General features: G+C 41.2%; 1 protein-coding gene across 1 annotated transcript; it reads right to left on the bottom strand.

Moving 5' to 3' along the window:
• Positions 1 to 1,732: 1,732 nt before the first annotated feature.
• PPP1CC (protein phosphatase 1 catalytic subunit gamma) lies at positions 1,733 to 9,227 on the bottom strand. Its single transcript, XM_040609225.1, has 7 exons — positions 9,191 to 9,227; positions 8,339 to 8,470; positions 6,881 to 7,111; positions 5,186 to 5,290; positions 3,973 to 4,196; positions 3,352 to 3,486; positions 1,733 to 2,925 (listed from the first exon to the last, which is right to left on the bottom strand). Exons 1-7 carry the CDS (start codon positions 9,210 to 9,212, stop codon positions 2,836 to 2,838), a joined length of 939 nt encoding a protein of 312 aa, XP_040465159.1. The 5' UTR covers positions 9,213 to 9,227; the 3' UTR covers positions 1,733 to 2,835.
• Between the last annotated feature and the right edge of the window lie 9,287 nt (positions 9,228 to 18,514).

The raw sequence follows: 18,514 nt of genomic DNA, 5'->3' as shown, positions 1-18,514 counted from the left end.
TTAGACTTGGGCAATGGCAAAGGGCGCAAGAGGAAGAACGAAGAGATCTTGGGTTGGTCACAACTTCCCTGCTGCCTTCTGTGGAGCCCTTCAGCCCTGCCTGCTGCAGCCCGCCCTTCCAGCGCTGCCAAGCTCGGGGCCAGCAGGGCTGGGGGAGAAGGGCCTCCATTCCACGTGTAAACCAGGCGTTCCTCCAAGTAACATCACAGAAAAGCAACAGGAATGGGCATCTCCCGCTCCTGTCTACGGATGAAAACCCCCAGCCCCAAGTGGGTGTCAGACGCGCTTCCGCACTTTCGCTCACAAGCTGTAGGGTGCTGAGCAGGTTGTCTCCACCCTGCCGCGCACCCCGAGCAGCTGCAGGCCCGGGGTACGTGATCCACCCCAGGGGAATGCAGCCAAGCAGACAACGCAGCCCAGAGCAGGCATGTGTGTCACAAAAACGGCATTTGAGGAGAGAAAAAACCCAAGTCACCAAGGAAAAAGGCATGACATGGTGACAGGCAGGGTGGCTGGCAAGCTGTGGTTGCAGAGATGGGTTAATGCATTCCTTTAGGTACGAGTCATGTGAAAACTGGCTCCACATGTGCTCCATTATTCACTTGATCAATAAAAGACAGCAGGTGACTATTTTACAAGGAGGGAGAAACATTACAGAGCTATAAAGAAAACCACAAGTGTGATTTAAAGGGTGAAAGTAAATTTGTGAGGAAGCCTCCAACAGGCAATCTCTGACACCTAATACAATGAGCTCATCAAAAGTTACCAAGAGGTTGTTCGATTAATTAGCTTGGGGGGTAGGTAGAGTAGGAAAAGGCTCTTTGATTTGGCAGGGAGATAAATGTAGAAATAAAATCAATGGCTGGGGGCTGCCCAGAAAATGCATTCTTGTCAAAAAAGCTCTGCTCACTCCAGAAGAGAAGGGGAACTCATGCGCTACATGGGATGCCAGAACAGAGCCGGTGGTCTCTCTAAGCTGGGCACTGCAAGTCCTCCAGGAGCAGGCTCCACCACGCACCTGACGCTTGGTGCTGCAGCCAGTTCAGGCCAGGCTAGTTAGTGATGCTGAAGAAACCACGTCATCTGACATCTAAAAATCCTGCAGGATTTCCCACAAGGCACACAGGAGAGAAAGCAGCAGAAGGAACACAGACCAATGGTGCACGGCATCCCAGGCAAGGCAGCACCCTGCCCAGAGCCCACATCACACCTCATCCATTACCCTCGAGGCAACTCGCTGCAGCTGGTGTGCACCAAACCTTGCTAACAGCAGCAACAGCAGTTTACTCAACTTCCCTTCTTTGCTAAGAATTTAGTTTTTTAATTAAAAACTGGAGGAAATCAGTCTTGCCCTTTTAAGTCCACAGTCCCAACAACACCGTACTTTTAAGGCTAATCTCACTCGAGGTACACTCAAGCAGAGATGAGCACGTCCTCCCACATGCGTGCCACTGGAAACTGCTGCCGCAACACAAGCCCTGGCCCTTCGCCACCCTGGCCCAAGCCAGGACACTCCTCTGGTGAGAGGCTCCTGTATTTAAGGGCAATATATATGTTAAAACTCCAGGAGCAGATCTAAATCCAACCCTCCTGTTAAAAACGTGCCTCTGGTGCCTGTAGCTTAGACAAATCCAAACCAAGAATTTGTGGGTTTCCAGAACAATTTATTTATCTAAGTCAGGTCCTCTGATAGCAGTAGTGTATATGTGGTGATAAACCGACACTGAGAAGATTTAACAATTTCTTCATTTAATAAGTGATTTTCACTACATGGTATTGTACACTGTTATCTGTTCAAAAAAGATTAACAGTTTTTAAAAAACAAGGTTCTGTGAGAGATTTATATAAACCGGCGACAGAGACCAACACCTCTGGCTGGCTTACCAAGCTATGTTCCAGGTTTCTTTGTAGAACAAAGTCTTTAGGCTAAAACACACAAAACTGTCCGGGCAGACCTAGAACCACCGCCGCAACTTCCAGCTTCGACACTGGCTGCCACTGGGTTGATGCCGCCGGAGAACGGTCCCCTTGAGTGACCGTACGGAAACTGTACAAAAATGTGTGTTTACTTTGACTATGAATAAAATAAACAGCACAGCATTTCTACTTGCTATTTCAAGTCAGGACTTCCTTTTATCTCCAAGAGGAAGGCGTGAGTGGAAGGCCCTGCCAACTCAGTGTGGTGGGTCGTGTACAAAGTTTTCTAAGCGAACTTTGGCTTCAGGAAAGAGACACAAACACTTAAAATAATGGCTTTAATTGTCATTTGAAGTATACGGAGGGGGATGTGTCTGAATTAAATATACATCATACCAGTGATGCTGGCGGGGCTGAAGGTTATTTCTAATGCTGACAGCAATAAAACCAACGTGTACATGACAAGACATTAAAGGAAAAGCAATCCCTTTTAAACAAAATTTAACGTAAAAAAAGTTCACAGTGGTTTGTATAAACAGTATGTAATTTCTGACAGTACAAATTTCTACTCTCACAGCACACTAGTGCCCTCTTTAGATCCTAAAGAAGAAAACAAGCATTTACACTACTCATTGTACAGATTCCGAAAGTCAGTTGTACAATTACCCAGAACAACAGGATAAGATGCTGTGGAGTGTACAGCTGTAACACCAACGAAAGGTAAGTTTAAAACTCTTTTCCTGGGAGTGAGAAAAGTCTGTCATTCGCTGTTACAACCAGCAAATGCCATTCATCAAATCAAAAGGAAAACCACAAACACATTATCTATTTTGAGCAAGCTGAACAGTACACATTACAGTTTTAAAAATGGAGGTTATATACTATAATACAAGTCCCAACAAGGCAGCACCAAAGTGACTATTTCTTTGCTTGTTTTGTGATCATACCCCTGGGAGGCGTTACAGGTCTGCTGGAATTGGGCTTCTTTTTCTCTGCAGGTTTCAAAATCTGAAAAGATAGTTCCATCATTTAGCAAAAAGTTTTAGCTTTCTTCCAATTAATTCACTAGTGAAGGTATTATACACGTTATCCGGATGAGTCACCAATGTGCCAAGAAATAAATGTGTTTCCTACTCAGAGCTATGACAGAGCAGCTGATCTGAGCGCCCATGCCAGTGGGAGCAGGCTAACAGCTAGTAGCTCTGCTCGGATGATTTAATTCCAGGGTAAACCAGCTCATCTACTCACACCAGCACGGGCTTATCAGATTTTTGAAGACCTGAGCGCACTCACAGAACCCTGTCTGCATGCAGTATCTGTAAATACCTGAAACAAGCATTATGGCTTTGTAATAGTCAAGCATCCATTCAAAACAAGAGCAAATTTAAAGTATGACTACTCTTAACTAGGAGGTGAAACCTTCAGATACCATACCTGAAAGGAGCACATTAGAGTTTCATCCACACTCATCATGGCACCCGCATTATCAAATTCTCCACAGTAATTTGGGGCAGAAAAGAGAGTTACCAATTGCCTTTTTGCAAAAAACTCGTATCCATCTTCAACAACCTTTAGAGAGGAAGCAGAAACATTAGACTGGACAACTTCTTCCTGCCAAGGTGCAAAGCAGCTTTAACAGAGCCAGCAGCTGAAAAACTGGCTCCATCTAAGGAACACAAGTTCCAAACTTTTACACCAAAACAGGAAGACCATCGCAGGATCCAGTTCAGCAACAGAGCCCATTAGCAATGAGAAAACCAGGATTCTGCAAGGTTCAAGACAATCTTGTTCTGGAATCAGAGCCACAATTTATATGTCTTAAGAAAAATAACGGTCATTACATGGCTTGTTGAACATTGGAACAAGCTGTTCAGAGATAGTGGAACCTCAATCCTTGCAGATATTTAAGACTTAGCTGGACAAGATCCTCAGCAACTCAGGCTTACACTGGTTTGTCTGGTGTTGAGTACACGTGTGTAGGGTTGAACCAGACAACCACCTCCGGTCCCTCCGAACCTAAATCATTCTATGGTTTACCATAGAAAATTGAAATACCTGATGAGCTCTACATATGAGATCCAGGTCATGTTTATGGAGAAACTTAGCAACCACTTCAGCTCCAAATGTGAAGGACACTCCTCTGTCATTTTCACCCCAGCCTAAGACATCCTTGTCAGGGTCAGACCACAAGAGATCACAAAGTAGACCTTGATCTGGTACATCAGTGGGGCGCATAATTCGTCTTATCTGTTCCATTGACTGAAGGTCTGGTGACAAACCTGTTCAAAGTTAAGACATGGGCAGTTCACGTTTTAGCCCAACTTTGCTCTCCAAGACTGAGGTATTAATTAAAGACAAAACAATTTGTATTCAAACTGATTCACCACTGCAATTTTGCATAGTTCAATAGCAATATTAACTGACATTTTTTTAATCCAGCATTTGTTTCAAAGCTTTTGTAACAGAAGACGAGTCGCTTTCTAGAAGATTTACTGGAAGCAAGATAAGCAAAGCCATTTCCACATTTTACAGGATTACAAGAATCTCACTAATATTTTGCAAGTGCCTGTTAAAAGAGCTGTTAAGTAAAAGAGGCAATAATACTAGAAATCACAGGGTATGTTTATTTTAACAATCAGGCCTAGCAAAATGAAATACAGTATCAAACAGACCTCATACTATTTTTCACTGATAGGTCTCCTCAGGCAACTGTAATTACTCGCAAGTGATAAAACATTTAAAGTGCAGTTTGTATTTTATTACTTCCAAAAGTTGCACAAAACAGGTATCACACAGAGTAAGAGAGCCAGTTTCTACAACTGAAACTCCAAACTCCTCATGTTGGATGGGGCTTTGAGCAACCTGATCTAGTGAAAGACGTCCCTGCCCATGGCAGTGGGGGATTCTACTAAGCAATCTTTAAAGGTGCCTTCCAACCCAAACCATTCTATGATTCTATGAAAACATGAATGTTTTCAGAATGTACATAAAACTCCTAGTCATGTAAGCCTCAAAAAAACCTCTACAAGGATTCTTTACACAAAAGGAGAGGCTATTCAATAGGCCTTCTGGTACTGAAGTTACAAAGCTGCCAGCTCAACAGTTCATAGAACTGATAGTCATCAAACTCAACCCTACCTCACAGAGGAACCAAGGCAGAGAAAAATCCCTACAGTTTTGAAGCCTCAGCAACATAAACATGAAATTGCCCTGGCAGATACTAGAGTATTACAGTTTCTCAGATATCAACTAAGGAACTGTTACTTACCTCCGTGACAGCAGAATATTTTCTCGTCCACAATAGCTGCGATTGGTAAACAGTTAAAACAGTCTGTGAAGGTTTTCCACAGCTTAATATTGTATCTTCTCTTACCTAGAAGACATTTTGGAGAAAAAACAATCAATATGCTTTTCTAACACAACTATAACCAAGCTAACACGGCTGCCTTAAGTCTGCTAAGTCTTGCAAAAAGTTAGCATTAAAGCCTAGATACAGTTTATCTTCTATGATACCCACTGACATACTTTATTGCTTCTAACAAAGTTGCAAAGGTCTCTTCCAGTGTGGCAGAGTACTCTGAGGTGGCTCTGAGGACAGCACAGGTCTGTTCAACAGAATGATATTCCACTGTTGGCAGCCAGACTCTCCAGTCTCAACTTTACTTTGGAAAATTACCTCTTGGAGAAGTTGATCCATTTCAGAAAATCTTGCCATTTGCTGTTGTCTTCAGGGGAAGACAGCAATTCTTAGAAAGCATATTTTCTGTAAAGTTCTGCTAGTGCTTTACCCCATAAAGTCTCTCTAGGCAAAGAAACAGGACTGAAAAATGAAAGCGCTGCAGTTTTACTTTCAAAGGGACTCTCCCAACAGATATGAACCCTGAACATTTGTGATATATGACTAAACCCGTGATTAATCTCCAAGGAGTCAACTCTGAAATACCACACATCTTTGTTTCCTCATTGAAGGGGAACAAGACATGGAGAGTACATCTTGTAAGCTACAAGCCAAGTATGTCCCACAACACAAGCTGTGGGAATGCTTCAGTGCACAAATTAACAGTTTAATCTCTTCTACATTATCGGGATTTATTAAGTCACATCCTTTGAAACATGAACATACACTTCCACTTCACAGCAAAATTACTTGCTCTGTTAGTGTAAGGTCTACATATAGTCTGTCGTAACAGACCTTAACGCACTCCACAGTGACTGAGCGGGCACATTAACTACCTACTAACTCTGTGCTTGTTCTAAAGGCATGCTCATGGTGCCACATGAATACACGCACATTTCTTCATTAAAAGGCTGATGCACTGGTTCAAGTAACAACTTCTGCAGCTGAAGCCACCTACTGAAAGAACAAGTATCTGGTGCTCAACCCAAGCACACATCACATGAAGGCTTCACACACTTTGCCCCATTTGTGAAAGGAAGTTTCTGCCAAAGTAACAGCACACAATACAGCAGGACTGCACCCAGGGAAGGGCAAAGTTGGTTTTTTTTGTGGTTTTTTTTTTTTGTTTGTTTGTTTTGTTTTTTAAATTACAGAGTTACAGGTCTTAATATGAAGTAGGCTGGAAGCACTGTAACATAACCACAGTAAAGACCAGCCCCATTCACCAAGTTCAGTTACAACAGAGGTGAACTTCTGTAAAGCACATCAAGTAAAATCTCCCATGAGATGACCTTATCTTAAGAACTTCAACAACAGGAACCAGTGAGAACTGTTAGTTAACACAGCAGCCAATAAACAAAACTACCCACTTACATGCTGCTTTGTACTGTGAGGATCAGACTCCAACAGGATGAGGGAAGGGACACACTTCCCTTCCTAAAATAGGCCGAGGGCCCCCTGAAGTGCACAAAGGGAACTGTGAGGGAAGAATCCCCTAACATTGCAACACTAGCACCTCCTACAATGCTTTCCCAAGCCAAATATGCACACATCTGTATTACTTACATTCATCATAAAACCCATAAATTCTGTTGATGCTGGCACACTCATGGTTCCCTCTGAGGAGGAAAAAATTCTCTGGGTATTTAATTTTGTAGGCCAATAGAAGACAAATAGTTTCTAAAGACTGCTTTCCTCTGTCAACATAATCACCAAGGAACAGGTAGTTGCTTTCTGGTGGAAAACCTCCATATTCAAAGAGTCGAAGCAAGTCATAGTACTGTCCGTGGATGTCACCTGCAAAGAGTAGTCAGAAACAACATGTAAGTGACCCTTTGCTACATTCTTTGATTGATGTGAGAGAAAAAACAAATGAATGATGCTTCAGAAAGTAAGAGACTTGTTAGATACTGCCTACAACATACTTAAAAATTAGTTCATGTATATAAAATTATCACATTCTCAAGTTTGATGTCTATGTAAAGCAATGGTTAACTGCACTAATATGAAAGTATGTAGCTACTTAAAAATACTGACACATGTAAAACAAAACCAAGATGCCAAGAAACCAACTGCATATTCAAATGAAAATCTGACATCCAGTTAAATCCTTTACTTGACTAGTGGCTCTGAGTTCAGGAACCTTTACCTCATCCTTCAAATTTCCACACAGCATTAGTAATACTGATGGAAAACTGGCCACCTGGGGAACGTGCTCTCCTTTGTACCAGCCGCGGTGTTTTCTTGAAACACTCAGTAATTCAAATTCTAGCAGTGAAGTCGTATTGAAAATGAAGTTGGTATTTCTGCCTTAGGTTTAAATCATGGTTTTCTTTCTGACAAGCAGAACACTGCATCATGATTTTAGACTACCAATGTTATAAATATTGAACAAGGTACTTCAATTTGAAGTAAATCCTCAGTGTTAGAGGAGGATAAAATACTGTTTGCTGGAAGCTTTTAGAAGTGCATTTATTGAGGCTTTTATTTTGACAAAACTAGACATGTACACGTGTGCAAAATGAGCATCACTGCATACAAGTATGGTGAAACCAAATTAGAGAGCAATTCCAAGAAACTGGGGAGAAATTTAAGTTTCCAGCAGGATTATTTTAAAATACTGTCAAACCACTGTTCAACTCTGAACAGCAGCTACAATAAACTACTGTAGTTCTCCTTTGTTTCCTGTTGTTCATTCATGACTGGCCCAAATATTTCACTGATTCAAAAATTCCTTTCCAAAACTTTGTATGAATCACCTCCCCGAGAGAGCTAACAAAACTAGGCCAGTTACTTTTTGGGTTTGCATAATTTTGGTCCCCACTTCAATTCCTACATTTTTTACCTCCTCCCAGTCCTCTGCCCTAAGCATCCAGCAAGGTTTTATTTTTCCTTTTGCTACAACAATTTATTAGTTCCACTCTTAATAAGTGAAAGTAGCATCTGGCATTTGTTCTCTGCTTAAGGTCTGCATTTATCTGACACCCACCCTTAGAGCATTCAAATCAAAATCACAGTACTCACCACATATTTTCAGTGGAGCTTCAAGTTCTAGTAGAATAGGTTGACTCAGAAAGATTTCCCTGGATTTTAAGCACAGTCCTCTAATTTCATTTTCTTGCAGTTGGACATTTTTGCCTGGTTTTGATCCTCGCACTGTCAGAAGGAGCCAGAAGTCAGTTATCAAAATCAACAATATCCCTGGTGTTCTTTTAAGAGCCTGACTAAATGCCAGTTTAATACAGAATGAGAAGATAACAGGGTAGTATCAGTCTGCTGAGGTGAAACTGCACTGCTGTTACCAGAGAAAGGGTGGCATGTTCTGTTTCAGTTGTATGTTACTTTCATTTAACAGAAGTCATGGCTTAACACTTCCCCCGTTAAATGTCACATTTAAAATAGCATCCATTTAGTTCTATTTAGTTATAAAACCCATCTTGGACAATGTGACTGGATTTTTTTGATTTTTTTTTTTTTAAATGAAGCAGCTCTACACTTGTTCTCTGGAAAGCTGTCTGAACTTGAGAAAAGGAAGTCCCCCATTTAATCATCAATATCATAGCTCAAACTTGTCAGCTTCCCTAAACTATCACATAACCTTGCCCGACAGATTATCTAAAACAAGACTACAGTCCCAATAAATACTGTGCTGCCCCCCATCCTACACTGCAGTTCGCACACATGGAAGAAAAATAAGCCTATGATTGGCAGGTCAGAACTATACGTAAGGAAACATTTTTGGATCACAACAAAACAGCTCTTATCATTGCCTCTGAGCATAGTAAAAAACAAGCTAGTAAGAGAGCTACACCTCCCAGCCTCAGACCATTTCCCTGCCCCACCATCACCGCAATCTCCCCCACTACAACAACTCACAGTAATGGGTTCCGTTAAACATCCACCAAAGTTTTCTTTCCCAGCCCGGACAAGGACACCAGCTTGGCTTGAACAAGTTCCTACAGCCACCAGCACAGCTTTCCCTCCACTTATCTATCACTTTCCGATTTATGTTGTCCAGAAATACAAAGGACATTTCTATAGCAGCAATGCTGTAACTATGACTAAATTGCATGCAACAGCATTAACAGGGTTAGAATAAGACTAAGTTAAAAATTGTGACTATGCCATTATTGGTGAGGCTTATTATTTTATTTGGTGTCAAAACCACTGACAACATGCAGCCATCTACAACATAACCCATTGGTTAGCCATACCAAAGCCTCAGAACTTTAGCCTCAGATACCTGGAAAAACTCTGGCAACACCTCCAGAAACAGAATCACTACACCGGTAGTCGCCTAGTTAGGTAACTTACTGTATACAACTCATATGGTACTGAGACTTAAGAATCTATACTCTTACCCACAACGGCTTGATCTTTAGTTTCAAAAAAGCAAGCAACAAGCCCCAAATGCTTTCAAATACAAGAACCTTCCTGAATTCCTAAAGAACCTTTTAGATACCATTTCAAGTCTAATTCCCTTGACACTGTTTAACCTTAGAGCGAGAAATGTGGAAGCTACCAATGACTCAAATCTCTGTACTGTCACTGTGGGACTTATATGAAATCAAGTGAGAACTGCAGTAGGAAAGGCTGGGGGTGGGTGGGACAGGGGGAATCCTTTAGGAAGGGAAGAAAAAGGTTGTGTTCCAAAGGGATTACAATTTCTCGTTAGTACAGAAGACTCCTACTTTTGTGCAAGCTTCTGATCCAAGAGTGGGAAACATTGTTCAGTTACAGTGAATCTGATCTAGACCAAGAATAAAACAATGACTGGGTAACATCCATCCACAAAATCAAGTGACACTGGATGCAATTTCTGCCAGCACTTACAGTGTCACTACCAAAACAATTCTACCCTGCACACTGACTCCCAGAGACCCTAGCCATGGCAGCACAGGCTGCCCAACAAAATAACTGACAATATCCTAAACCACACAACCTTTCCTCAAACAAGCTTCAAAATTAAACTTCAGTTCAAATTACAATGTATACTGACTGTGACATTAAGTTAATTGTAGGTCAAAAGTCATGGCTTTATTAATGTTATCTTTCAAACAGTACATGCTCCCTTATTATTCGCTGCCTATGTATTATTACTCAAGACTGACATTTCATGGCAACACTGGAAATACCACTAAACTTCATGTCTTCCATTAAAATATTCAAAGTAATGAAGCATATAAACGAAAGTTAAATCTTTGTCACAGCAGTTTATCATGCATGAGGCTTTTCATCCACACAGTAATTTCTTCATCCATACAGTAATTTTCCAAACGCTCCTGAGCAATGAGCAAGTTACTTGAAATACCAAATACCCCAAAGCAATAAAGAACAGCAACAGAATAAAGCTATCAGCTGGCTGAATTATAAATGTTAAATTTTCCCTTACTCTTAAATTTTACAATTCACCTTTGTTTTTGAGATAATATATTTGTATTTAGTTTTCTGAGAAGCCAAAAATCTAACCTTCCATGATTTGGTCTTGTTAGGAATTGCTAAAACCAAACCCAGTATCTCGCATCCATAAATTAAAAAGTATTAAATATTATACAGCCTATGTAATGCACTGAGTCACTAAAGCTCATGAATAAAGCATGTGCATTCATTTTTGCTGAAGATTAAATTAAAATCTGAAAACTGTTTCATATACAAGCTTCCTATGTTTCTCCAATGTATTTTCATTGAACCAGTATAATCTCCATGAAGTTTTAGTCATCTGCTTGTAGAAAAAACAGATGAAAGTGCTTTGGTGCTCACACACTCACTTGCACAGACACCAGAAGGATGAAGGAACAGGACAATTTGATGCAATTCCATGGCACGCTGCTGGCCAACGACATTTTGACTACTTTTGTCCAACATGGAATCAGCACAGAATAAATGGGTGTGTCTGGAGTCTTCTAACACTGACCTATATATCCTGAAAAGCTAGAAGTATTATTTTTAGCTTAAGAAGAATCAATATGCAGAAGTGCATGTTGATTTGAGAAATCTGTGTTTTTAGTGCAAGGATTTTCTCATCCATGATGAAAGAGCTGGCAAGAAAACACAAGATGTTCAGTCTGAATGACTTCTTAAAAGGTTTCTCCGAGTCTTCAAGTTATTTAGGCCCACTAAGAAAGGCAAAAATAATCTACTTTGAAAAATATGTTGTGTCTACAGTTTTTCCCTGCTTTGGGCCAAACCAAGGCAGCCTGTAGATACCAGACAGTATAATATTAATTGGCAGCATGGTCTTCCAAAGAGGGTCCCCCGTGGAGAGTCGGCCAAGTCACGACAATCACACCAATATCAATATGGCTACATGCCGTGCTCACTTTATTAAACAGGTCATATTTATAACTTAAACCGACTGCTCACCTGACTTTACACACAGGTGATCGGATAAAAGTCTCTGGGCCATGTAGGGGTCCGTGTCGCTGATTGGTGGACATGCTGCAGGTGCCTGATCAGAGTGTGCCAATGAGAGTGTGTTGATTTTGCGGTTCCCAGGACTTGCTCTGCACCTGGTTTCTTGTTTGTGCATAGCTTGTTTTCCTTCTCCCACTGCTTGTTCCCAGGACAATTTAAAGATGCTTTGCAGCTTCAACAGGCCTGGGTTGTCCAACCCGGACAATGGTAACATATGTGCTCGGTCCTTTAAAAATCCCTCTACAGTCTTAAAAGTCAAGAGAGCAGCCCAATAGCACTGTACATGCCCATTTGTTCTTTCAATGTGTAAAGAACATAACCTCTCTCAGAAATGACAGCCTGAAACTGACAGTGGAACAAGCTAAAGATTAACCAGCTGAGGAAAAATATAATTTGAAATGGGCAGACTTTTATTTGTGTTTTGTCTCAACATACTGCTGCACTATTTTCAGACAGTAATATATTCCCACCCTTTTTAACACAGAGATACTCCCGTTTTTAAATAATTTTTTGAGAGCCTGAATTTCAATGTCCAGTCTGGGCAGTCTTCTAACAAGGAAAATCATCTCCACTGTACAAGCATGAGAAGTTTTGGAAAAATTAAGTTCTCCACTGGATGGGCACGAGTACAGCAACAGTACTCCCTCCCTGGAGCCCGGATTATCTCTGCAGAGGTACTGACGTGAAAACATGTTGCAACTATGAAAATTAACATTGCTTTCCAAGACAAGGAGGAGAACTGCTGGAAAGCAACAACAGATACCAAGTCTAAACCGAAAGTGTATTATTAACAGAGGTGAGTGCAGTATGACAGCCGCCCAGCAGAGGGGGAAAAGGAAGTAAAAGGAAGGAGAGCAAGAACTTAACCTGTCATTTTGGTCAAGAAAACAGAGCTACTACAAGGCATAGCTGCAGCAGCCAGGAGTTAAAGCACTGCTTGGCATCTAGGATAATTTCTATACATTCCTCTGTGATGGATAAACGGGTCAAGAACTGTGGGGTCAAGAACATACAACAGTCAGAAGACCACACGCATGTAGACTACAACAGACTTCTACACCGCATCCCATCACCTGCGTTTTCCAATATTCAGTTTGATGCCAAACAATCCTTTAACAAAAGGCAAATGCTACTGCAAAACTGAGTATATTCCTCATTCAAGGCTAATATGAAAGGGACAGATACTTTGGAAAGCATTCAAAAATAGCAGAAAATCCAAACTACTAGAAATTTCAGTGATCCAAACATCTCATTTTCCTTCAGTGCTACATTAAAAGAAGCAGTTGAAACGGTGTCAACTGAAGCGCTAGAATCAAGTTCTCATACAGAAAATGTTTTAAAGAAAATAGGCTGTCAGCAGGTCAGTTCATTTTTTGGCTTATTAAACAAGTCTCTCAGTTTTACCATATTTTACATTAAGATGTTTGCAATCCTAGAGACATGTCCAAAAATACTGCAGGTTGTTTTTAATCTTGTTTTTAGCAGTTCCTGACAACAGTTTCACATTCAGTTTTGCACCACAGACACAAAGGGAATAAATAACTTGAAAGTGGTTGATGTAAAAAAGGTATTACTTTACTGCAGGCACTACCAACTTTGATCAGATCATTTCAAATTCAAAATTGAAACTGAAAAGCAACTGCTCAGTGCCTGAGCCTCTAAAAAGAAAACGTTCTAGTCTACTTTTAGTATGACAAAAGTTCACAACAGCATTACCAAAGAGAAGATTCTGCATGACTGCAAAACTGGAATGAAAAAATTTCGTCTTTTAGCATACTTCCACACTGGACAGAGCTATTAGCAACATGTACTCTTGCTGATCACAAATACTCAGACATGACAAATTCCTCCACTTTGCTGACTGAGCAAACACAGAATTTAACTGACTTATCTGAATCCATGGCAGTGATAGGGATCTAGTCCTTGTCTTCCAAATGCAGAGCTATTTCCCATTATTAGAACCACAGCAGAAAACAATTCACATTAAGCTACACAAACTATGGAAAATTAATACAGTTTGAGGTCAAAAAGTGCTTCTTGTCTATTAGAAGCTTTGTCATACCATCCCAACTCATCAACAAGGGAAATCTGACATTTCAGATTAACATCTGTGAGAATCAGACAGACGCTTAGCACAGTACATGCAGCTAAACAGCAAGCAAACCTTCAGACCCAATTGGTGCTGTATTTAGCAGAAAGGTCAAAAAAATAGAGAACTGCACTTGTAAGAAACTCTTACAAGTCTTCTCTGTTGTCAGCAAAAGTTTATTCACACTCTAGCTCAACTATTTTTAATAATGGAATGACCCCCTTTCCCCATTTAAAGCGAATTAGAAAGAATATTTCTTTGACAGCTATACAACAGGCTTTACTGGGAATAGAAATCTGTGGGTGTATAAACAGAAAAGTCTGGAGGATTTACAGTATTTTTGCCGATTTTTGTGCACAAAGCAGGATTTCAGCTTTCAGAATGGCTACCACCATACTAGCCTCACATGGCTTTAGCCGAAGCAGCCTTCATTCATTACTTAGCTTCTTCCTTAATAGCATCTGCAGAGCCTGCAGCACGAAAAAGATTTTCAGAAACTTCTTTCAACTTGGGTTCCACCTTCGTATGTTGAAATTGCATTATTTCACTCTGCCATTTATTGTTACCATAAGATTAATACATTTCAATCTTGTTTTCTAGATGTTACTATGGGCTCTATTGTCAAACTAGACCCTACCTATGTGTGAAAAGCTGCCAACACACTAGATGAAGGAAACTGATAAGGGGCTCAAGTAATGGGAACGTCATCTGACATGAAACAGAAACAAAGTCATGCTCACAGGTAGGGAATCCTGGAATTTGTCACTCATTCTTCACCTGGAGCTGAGCAAGAATTCTGCCATTTCCTGGAACTCTATCCATGACCATACAGATGCCACCGATTTTTCATCTTACAGGGATCTTTTCTAGCACTTTCTTGTCTACGGGCAGTATTGACTTAGCAGACACGCAGAGGCACAAGCTCAGAACCACAAAGTTGCTTACTACAGTACTCCTCCTAGAAGGAAAGTAATTCATTCCCATGTTTGCCCCTTCTTATTCCTCAATAAAATTAGTTAGTTCCATAAATATTTGAGCCTTTATCGACTATCAAGAACATTTAGGACACATTTCAATACTCAGTGCAGGATATTGTCATTTACTATACTTTAGAAGCCCTACTCTTATGAAAATTATTGTTAGTACAGTTATTAAAAGTGACAAAATTAGACAACCTGTACCCATGAAATTGTTCCTAGCAGAACACAACCCTCATTAGTAAAGAAGGTAAAAATATAAATTCAATTACTGCAAAAAAAGATCAGTATGTTCAGTGTTCTCATTGAACAGTCTTCCAAGGTTCAGAATAATGTTACTGAAAAATGTTTTTTGTGATATTTCAATGCCAAATGGCTCTGTACTATAAGCCTCTGGCACAAGACTGACTCTTCAAATATTTACCTTAGAATGAGAAGGTGAATATATACTTCCAGATCTTTAAATAACAAACTAATGATTTCAGCTAACTAGCCTAATGTGGGTTAGTAAAACTAACTATTTGGGGGAAAGTAACAATAAGACCATTTGATCAGAGAAATCAGGATAGACAGCAAGTAAAAGCCCCTCATAAATACATTATTAATACCCTATACTAAGAACAAAAGTGAGAGTAATTTATTATTTACCCTTCACTTTATCTCGACCATTAGACTAGATTCACTACTGGCATAGCTCTCTTGGTCTATTCCAACAGTGTAATGCTAAGGCATATTACAAAACACAAATACCGGCTTAACTGTATTTTCTCTCTGATTTGAATTATTTGATCAAGCATCTCCTTAACACTCAGGTTTGTTATCTTTAAAAAGGAACGGATAAAGCCCCTGTTCATATCCTTTGTATTTTAGTAGTAAAATCACCTAAAGTTTAGCTTTTACAAAAATATGTTAAGTATACAGTTGAAAGACAGCTGCAATGAAATACCAAATTGTTCTAAAAATTAAAGCTTGCACAAGGATTTGGGCAACTCAGTTTGTTAGTAAGCTGATTATTAAAACAGATTTTGCAGTGTTTTCATGCTTGAGCATGATTTTTAATCTGTGTGCAACCCTGTCTGAAAAGGATCACTTGAAACAGAGTTCTGGCACAAGCACATCAAACTTCGTATAATTAACATTATGTGCTTGTTCTAGCAGAACCACACTGAAAAAAAGAATTTATTGTTTGCTCCAAATCTATATAGTATGTGAATCCTCACACATACTTCAGCTTTTTTTCCCCCTCCATTTAATACTATGCAGATCTCCACCTTGGAAGTTCAGGCCTGTCACCAATCTAGCCGGACCTTAGTAATTTCATGGTAAAGAAGAATCAAATTTTAAACAACCTAAGAGAATGGCATTTACACAGTAATTCACACAATTTAGCACTATAAAAAATGCAGTGTTTGCTAAAATGCAGTATCATTTTGCCTCTTCCGGGGGAAAAAAGTATACAAATGACAGACTGCCACAAAGGTCAATCATTACTCTGTCTGGCAAAGATGTTCGTAACAAATATTTAATAAACAACAAAACCAGCACTAGCATAGGTTACTAACACTGGTAATTGTTTTAAATGTTGAAAGACAATCACTGCCTGAAGGAATCCAAAATCCCAGCTGAAATGTCAATAAAGGAAAAAGATTAATTTCAGTGCTGGCAGCTGATGCAACCTCAGGTAACATCTTTAGTTGCATGAACTGTCTTCTTAAAAGATCTTGTCAGTAAACCTTCCAAAGCCCGATTTACAAACTCTCCTTCAAATGTTTTATACTGATATAAGCTGGGTATGAACATAACATATTGACATAGTACATCTTACTACTTTTTGAAACTTAAACAAGAGAAATAATTCAACATCATTCAGGTCTCTTTCTAGGATTATCTTATTCCATGTTTTTGATATTAAGAACTCACACTTGGAGAAAACTGCGTTAGTTACACTGGGGGAAATCAACTAAGAATTGTAACTAATACTTGCAGTAAAACGGATCATGTATTATTAACATGTCACCAAACATAAGACATACAAGACCTGACACCTGCAAATTGCACTACTGGAGTTTCAGGAAAATCCTGGTCTGAATTTATAAAGTAAAAACTTTAAATAATTTAAACCAGAACAGTTCAAACTGGTAACAGACATAACCAAAAACAGAGAAAAAACCCTATTTAATTTTACTTACTATAGTTCAACAATCCTGTAACGCAGCTAAAGGATTTGTAACTCCAAATAATTTCTAAAGTAGCACAATTGTTCCTCTGCCTGACCTTCTGCTATCCAAACCATTACACAAGCAAAATATTTTAAGAAGGGTGCAATACAGCTGAAAGACGTTTCTTCACCATTTGTCTCAGCAACATCTCAGATGACTTCGTGCCAAATAGAAAAGTTTAATCCCTGACCAAGCTCTTCAAGCGCAAGTCCAGATAAGGCGCCTGCCCTGACACACATGAAATGAAGCTGGATCAAGCTAGCTTCGTTTCTGAATAATTATTATTTTCCCTGATGCCTGGAAGAAAATGTATCATTAGCTACTTCTCAGCCTTTTGCCCTAAGAAAGAGAGGGGAGGGGGCAAGGGGGAGGTGGGAGGGCAGGGGAGGGGAGGGGGCAGGGGAGATGGGAGGGCAGGGGGGGATGGGAGGGAGGGGGGAGGGGTGATGGGGAGAGAAAAGATGGCAGGGAGAGGGGAGGGGGCAGGGGGAGAGCGGGGAGGGCAGGGGGAGGGGAGGGGATAGGGAGAGGGGAGGGGGCAGGGGGAGATGGGGGAAGGAGGAGGGGAGAGGGGCAGGGGGAAATGGGGGGGGCATGGAGACGTGATCGGCAGGGGGGGGGGGGCAGGGGGGGAGAGGCAGGGAGAGGGGAGAGGAGAAGACAGGGAGAGGGGCGGAGAGAAAGGGGCGCAGGGGGAGTGCAGGGAAATGGGCAGAGGTAGAGGGACTAGGGGAGAGGGCACGGGCAGGGGAAGAAGGATGATGAGAGAGGGCAGGGAGAGGGAGGGACAGGAGGACAAGAAGCAGAAGCGAGAGGGGCAGGGGGGTAGAGAGACAGGGAAAAGGAGTAGGAGGGAGAGGGGAGACTGCCATGAAGTCACATCAGCAGGATGTATCCAGTAAGTATCTTGGGGGAGCCCACAAGCCCCAAAGAAAGCAGGACAAGCGAAAGAAATCTGCCTGGAGGAATTGCACCCCAGGTCCAGCCCAGCACGATGCTGATACAGACAGTCCCAGACCTTTCTGTCTCCCCGGTTTTGCCTTGATGGGAGAGGTTTGGGCACTCTGGGGCATCCCCTTCCAACAGCAATTGCAGCACTGGGCAAGAAACTGGGTGCACCAGCTGCTCTCCTTCTGTGACGTTAATGCCCGATTAAGTAGGTGATGGAACGAGACAGTAAAGTGCACAGTCAAAGGCAGGCGGATGACCTGAGGTGGATCAGCAGGGTTTCCCTGCCCCAGCATCAGCCTGGCAGCTGTGCTGCTGGAGCAGAAAGCTGTGGACACAGCAGCGAGCGGGTCTGTGGGACGAGGCAGAGCAGGGCTCCTTCAGCACAAACCTCCCTGGTGAAGAGTCAGCCTGGCAAAGCCACTTGCAGCCTTTTTATTTGATTTAGGACATGTCTCCTGGTAATTAGCCTGTCTCGGCCCTGCCATTTTTCTGAAGCAGAATTTCAGAGCAGCTCACACTGAGAATAGCCCCTTGTCCAGCCCATCGCCAG

Source organism: Falco naumanni, chromosome 1, assembly GCF_017639655.2.
Source record: "Falco naumanni isolate bFalNau1 chromosome 1, bFalNau1.pat, whole genome shotgun sequence".
NCBI lineage: Eukaryota > Metazoa > Chordata > Aves > Falconiformes > Falconidae > Falco > Falco naumanni.
This window is presented reverse-complemented; position numbering and strand designations above follow the sequence as displayed.

Excerpts from the sequence above, each read along its gene's own strand:
- PPP1CC (XM_040609225.1), bottom strand. The coding sequence starts at position 9,212 with ATGTTTAACGGAACCCATTACT. Across the intron at positions 5,291-6,880 it reads TTATGGGTTTTATGATGAAT|GTAAGAGAAGATACAATATT; the intron begins GTAAGTAATACA and ends AATGTCTTCTAG. Across the intron at positions 2,926-3,351 it reads CTCTAATGTGCTCCTTTCAG|ATTTTGAAACCTGCAGAGAA; the intron begins GTATGGTATCTG and ends CTATCTTTTCAG.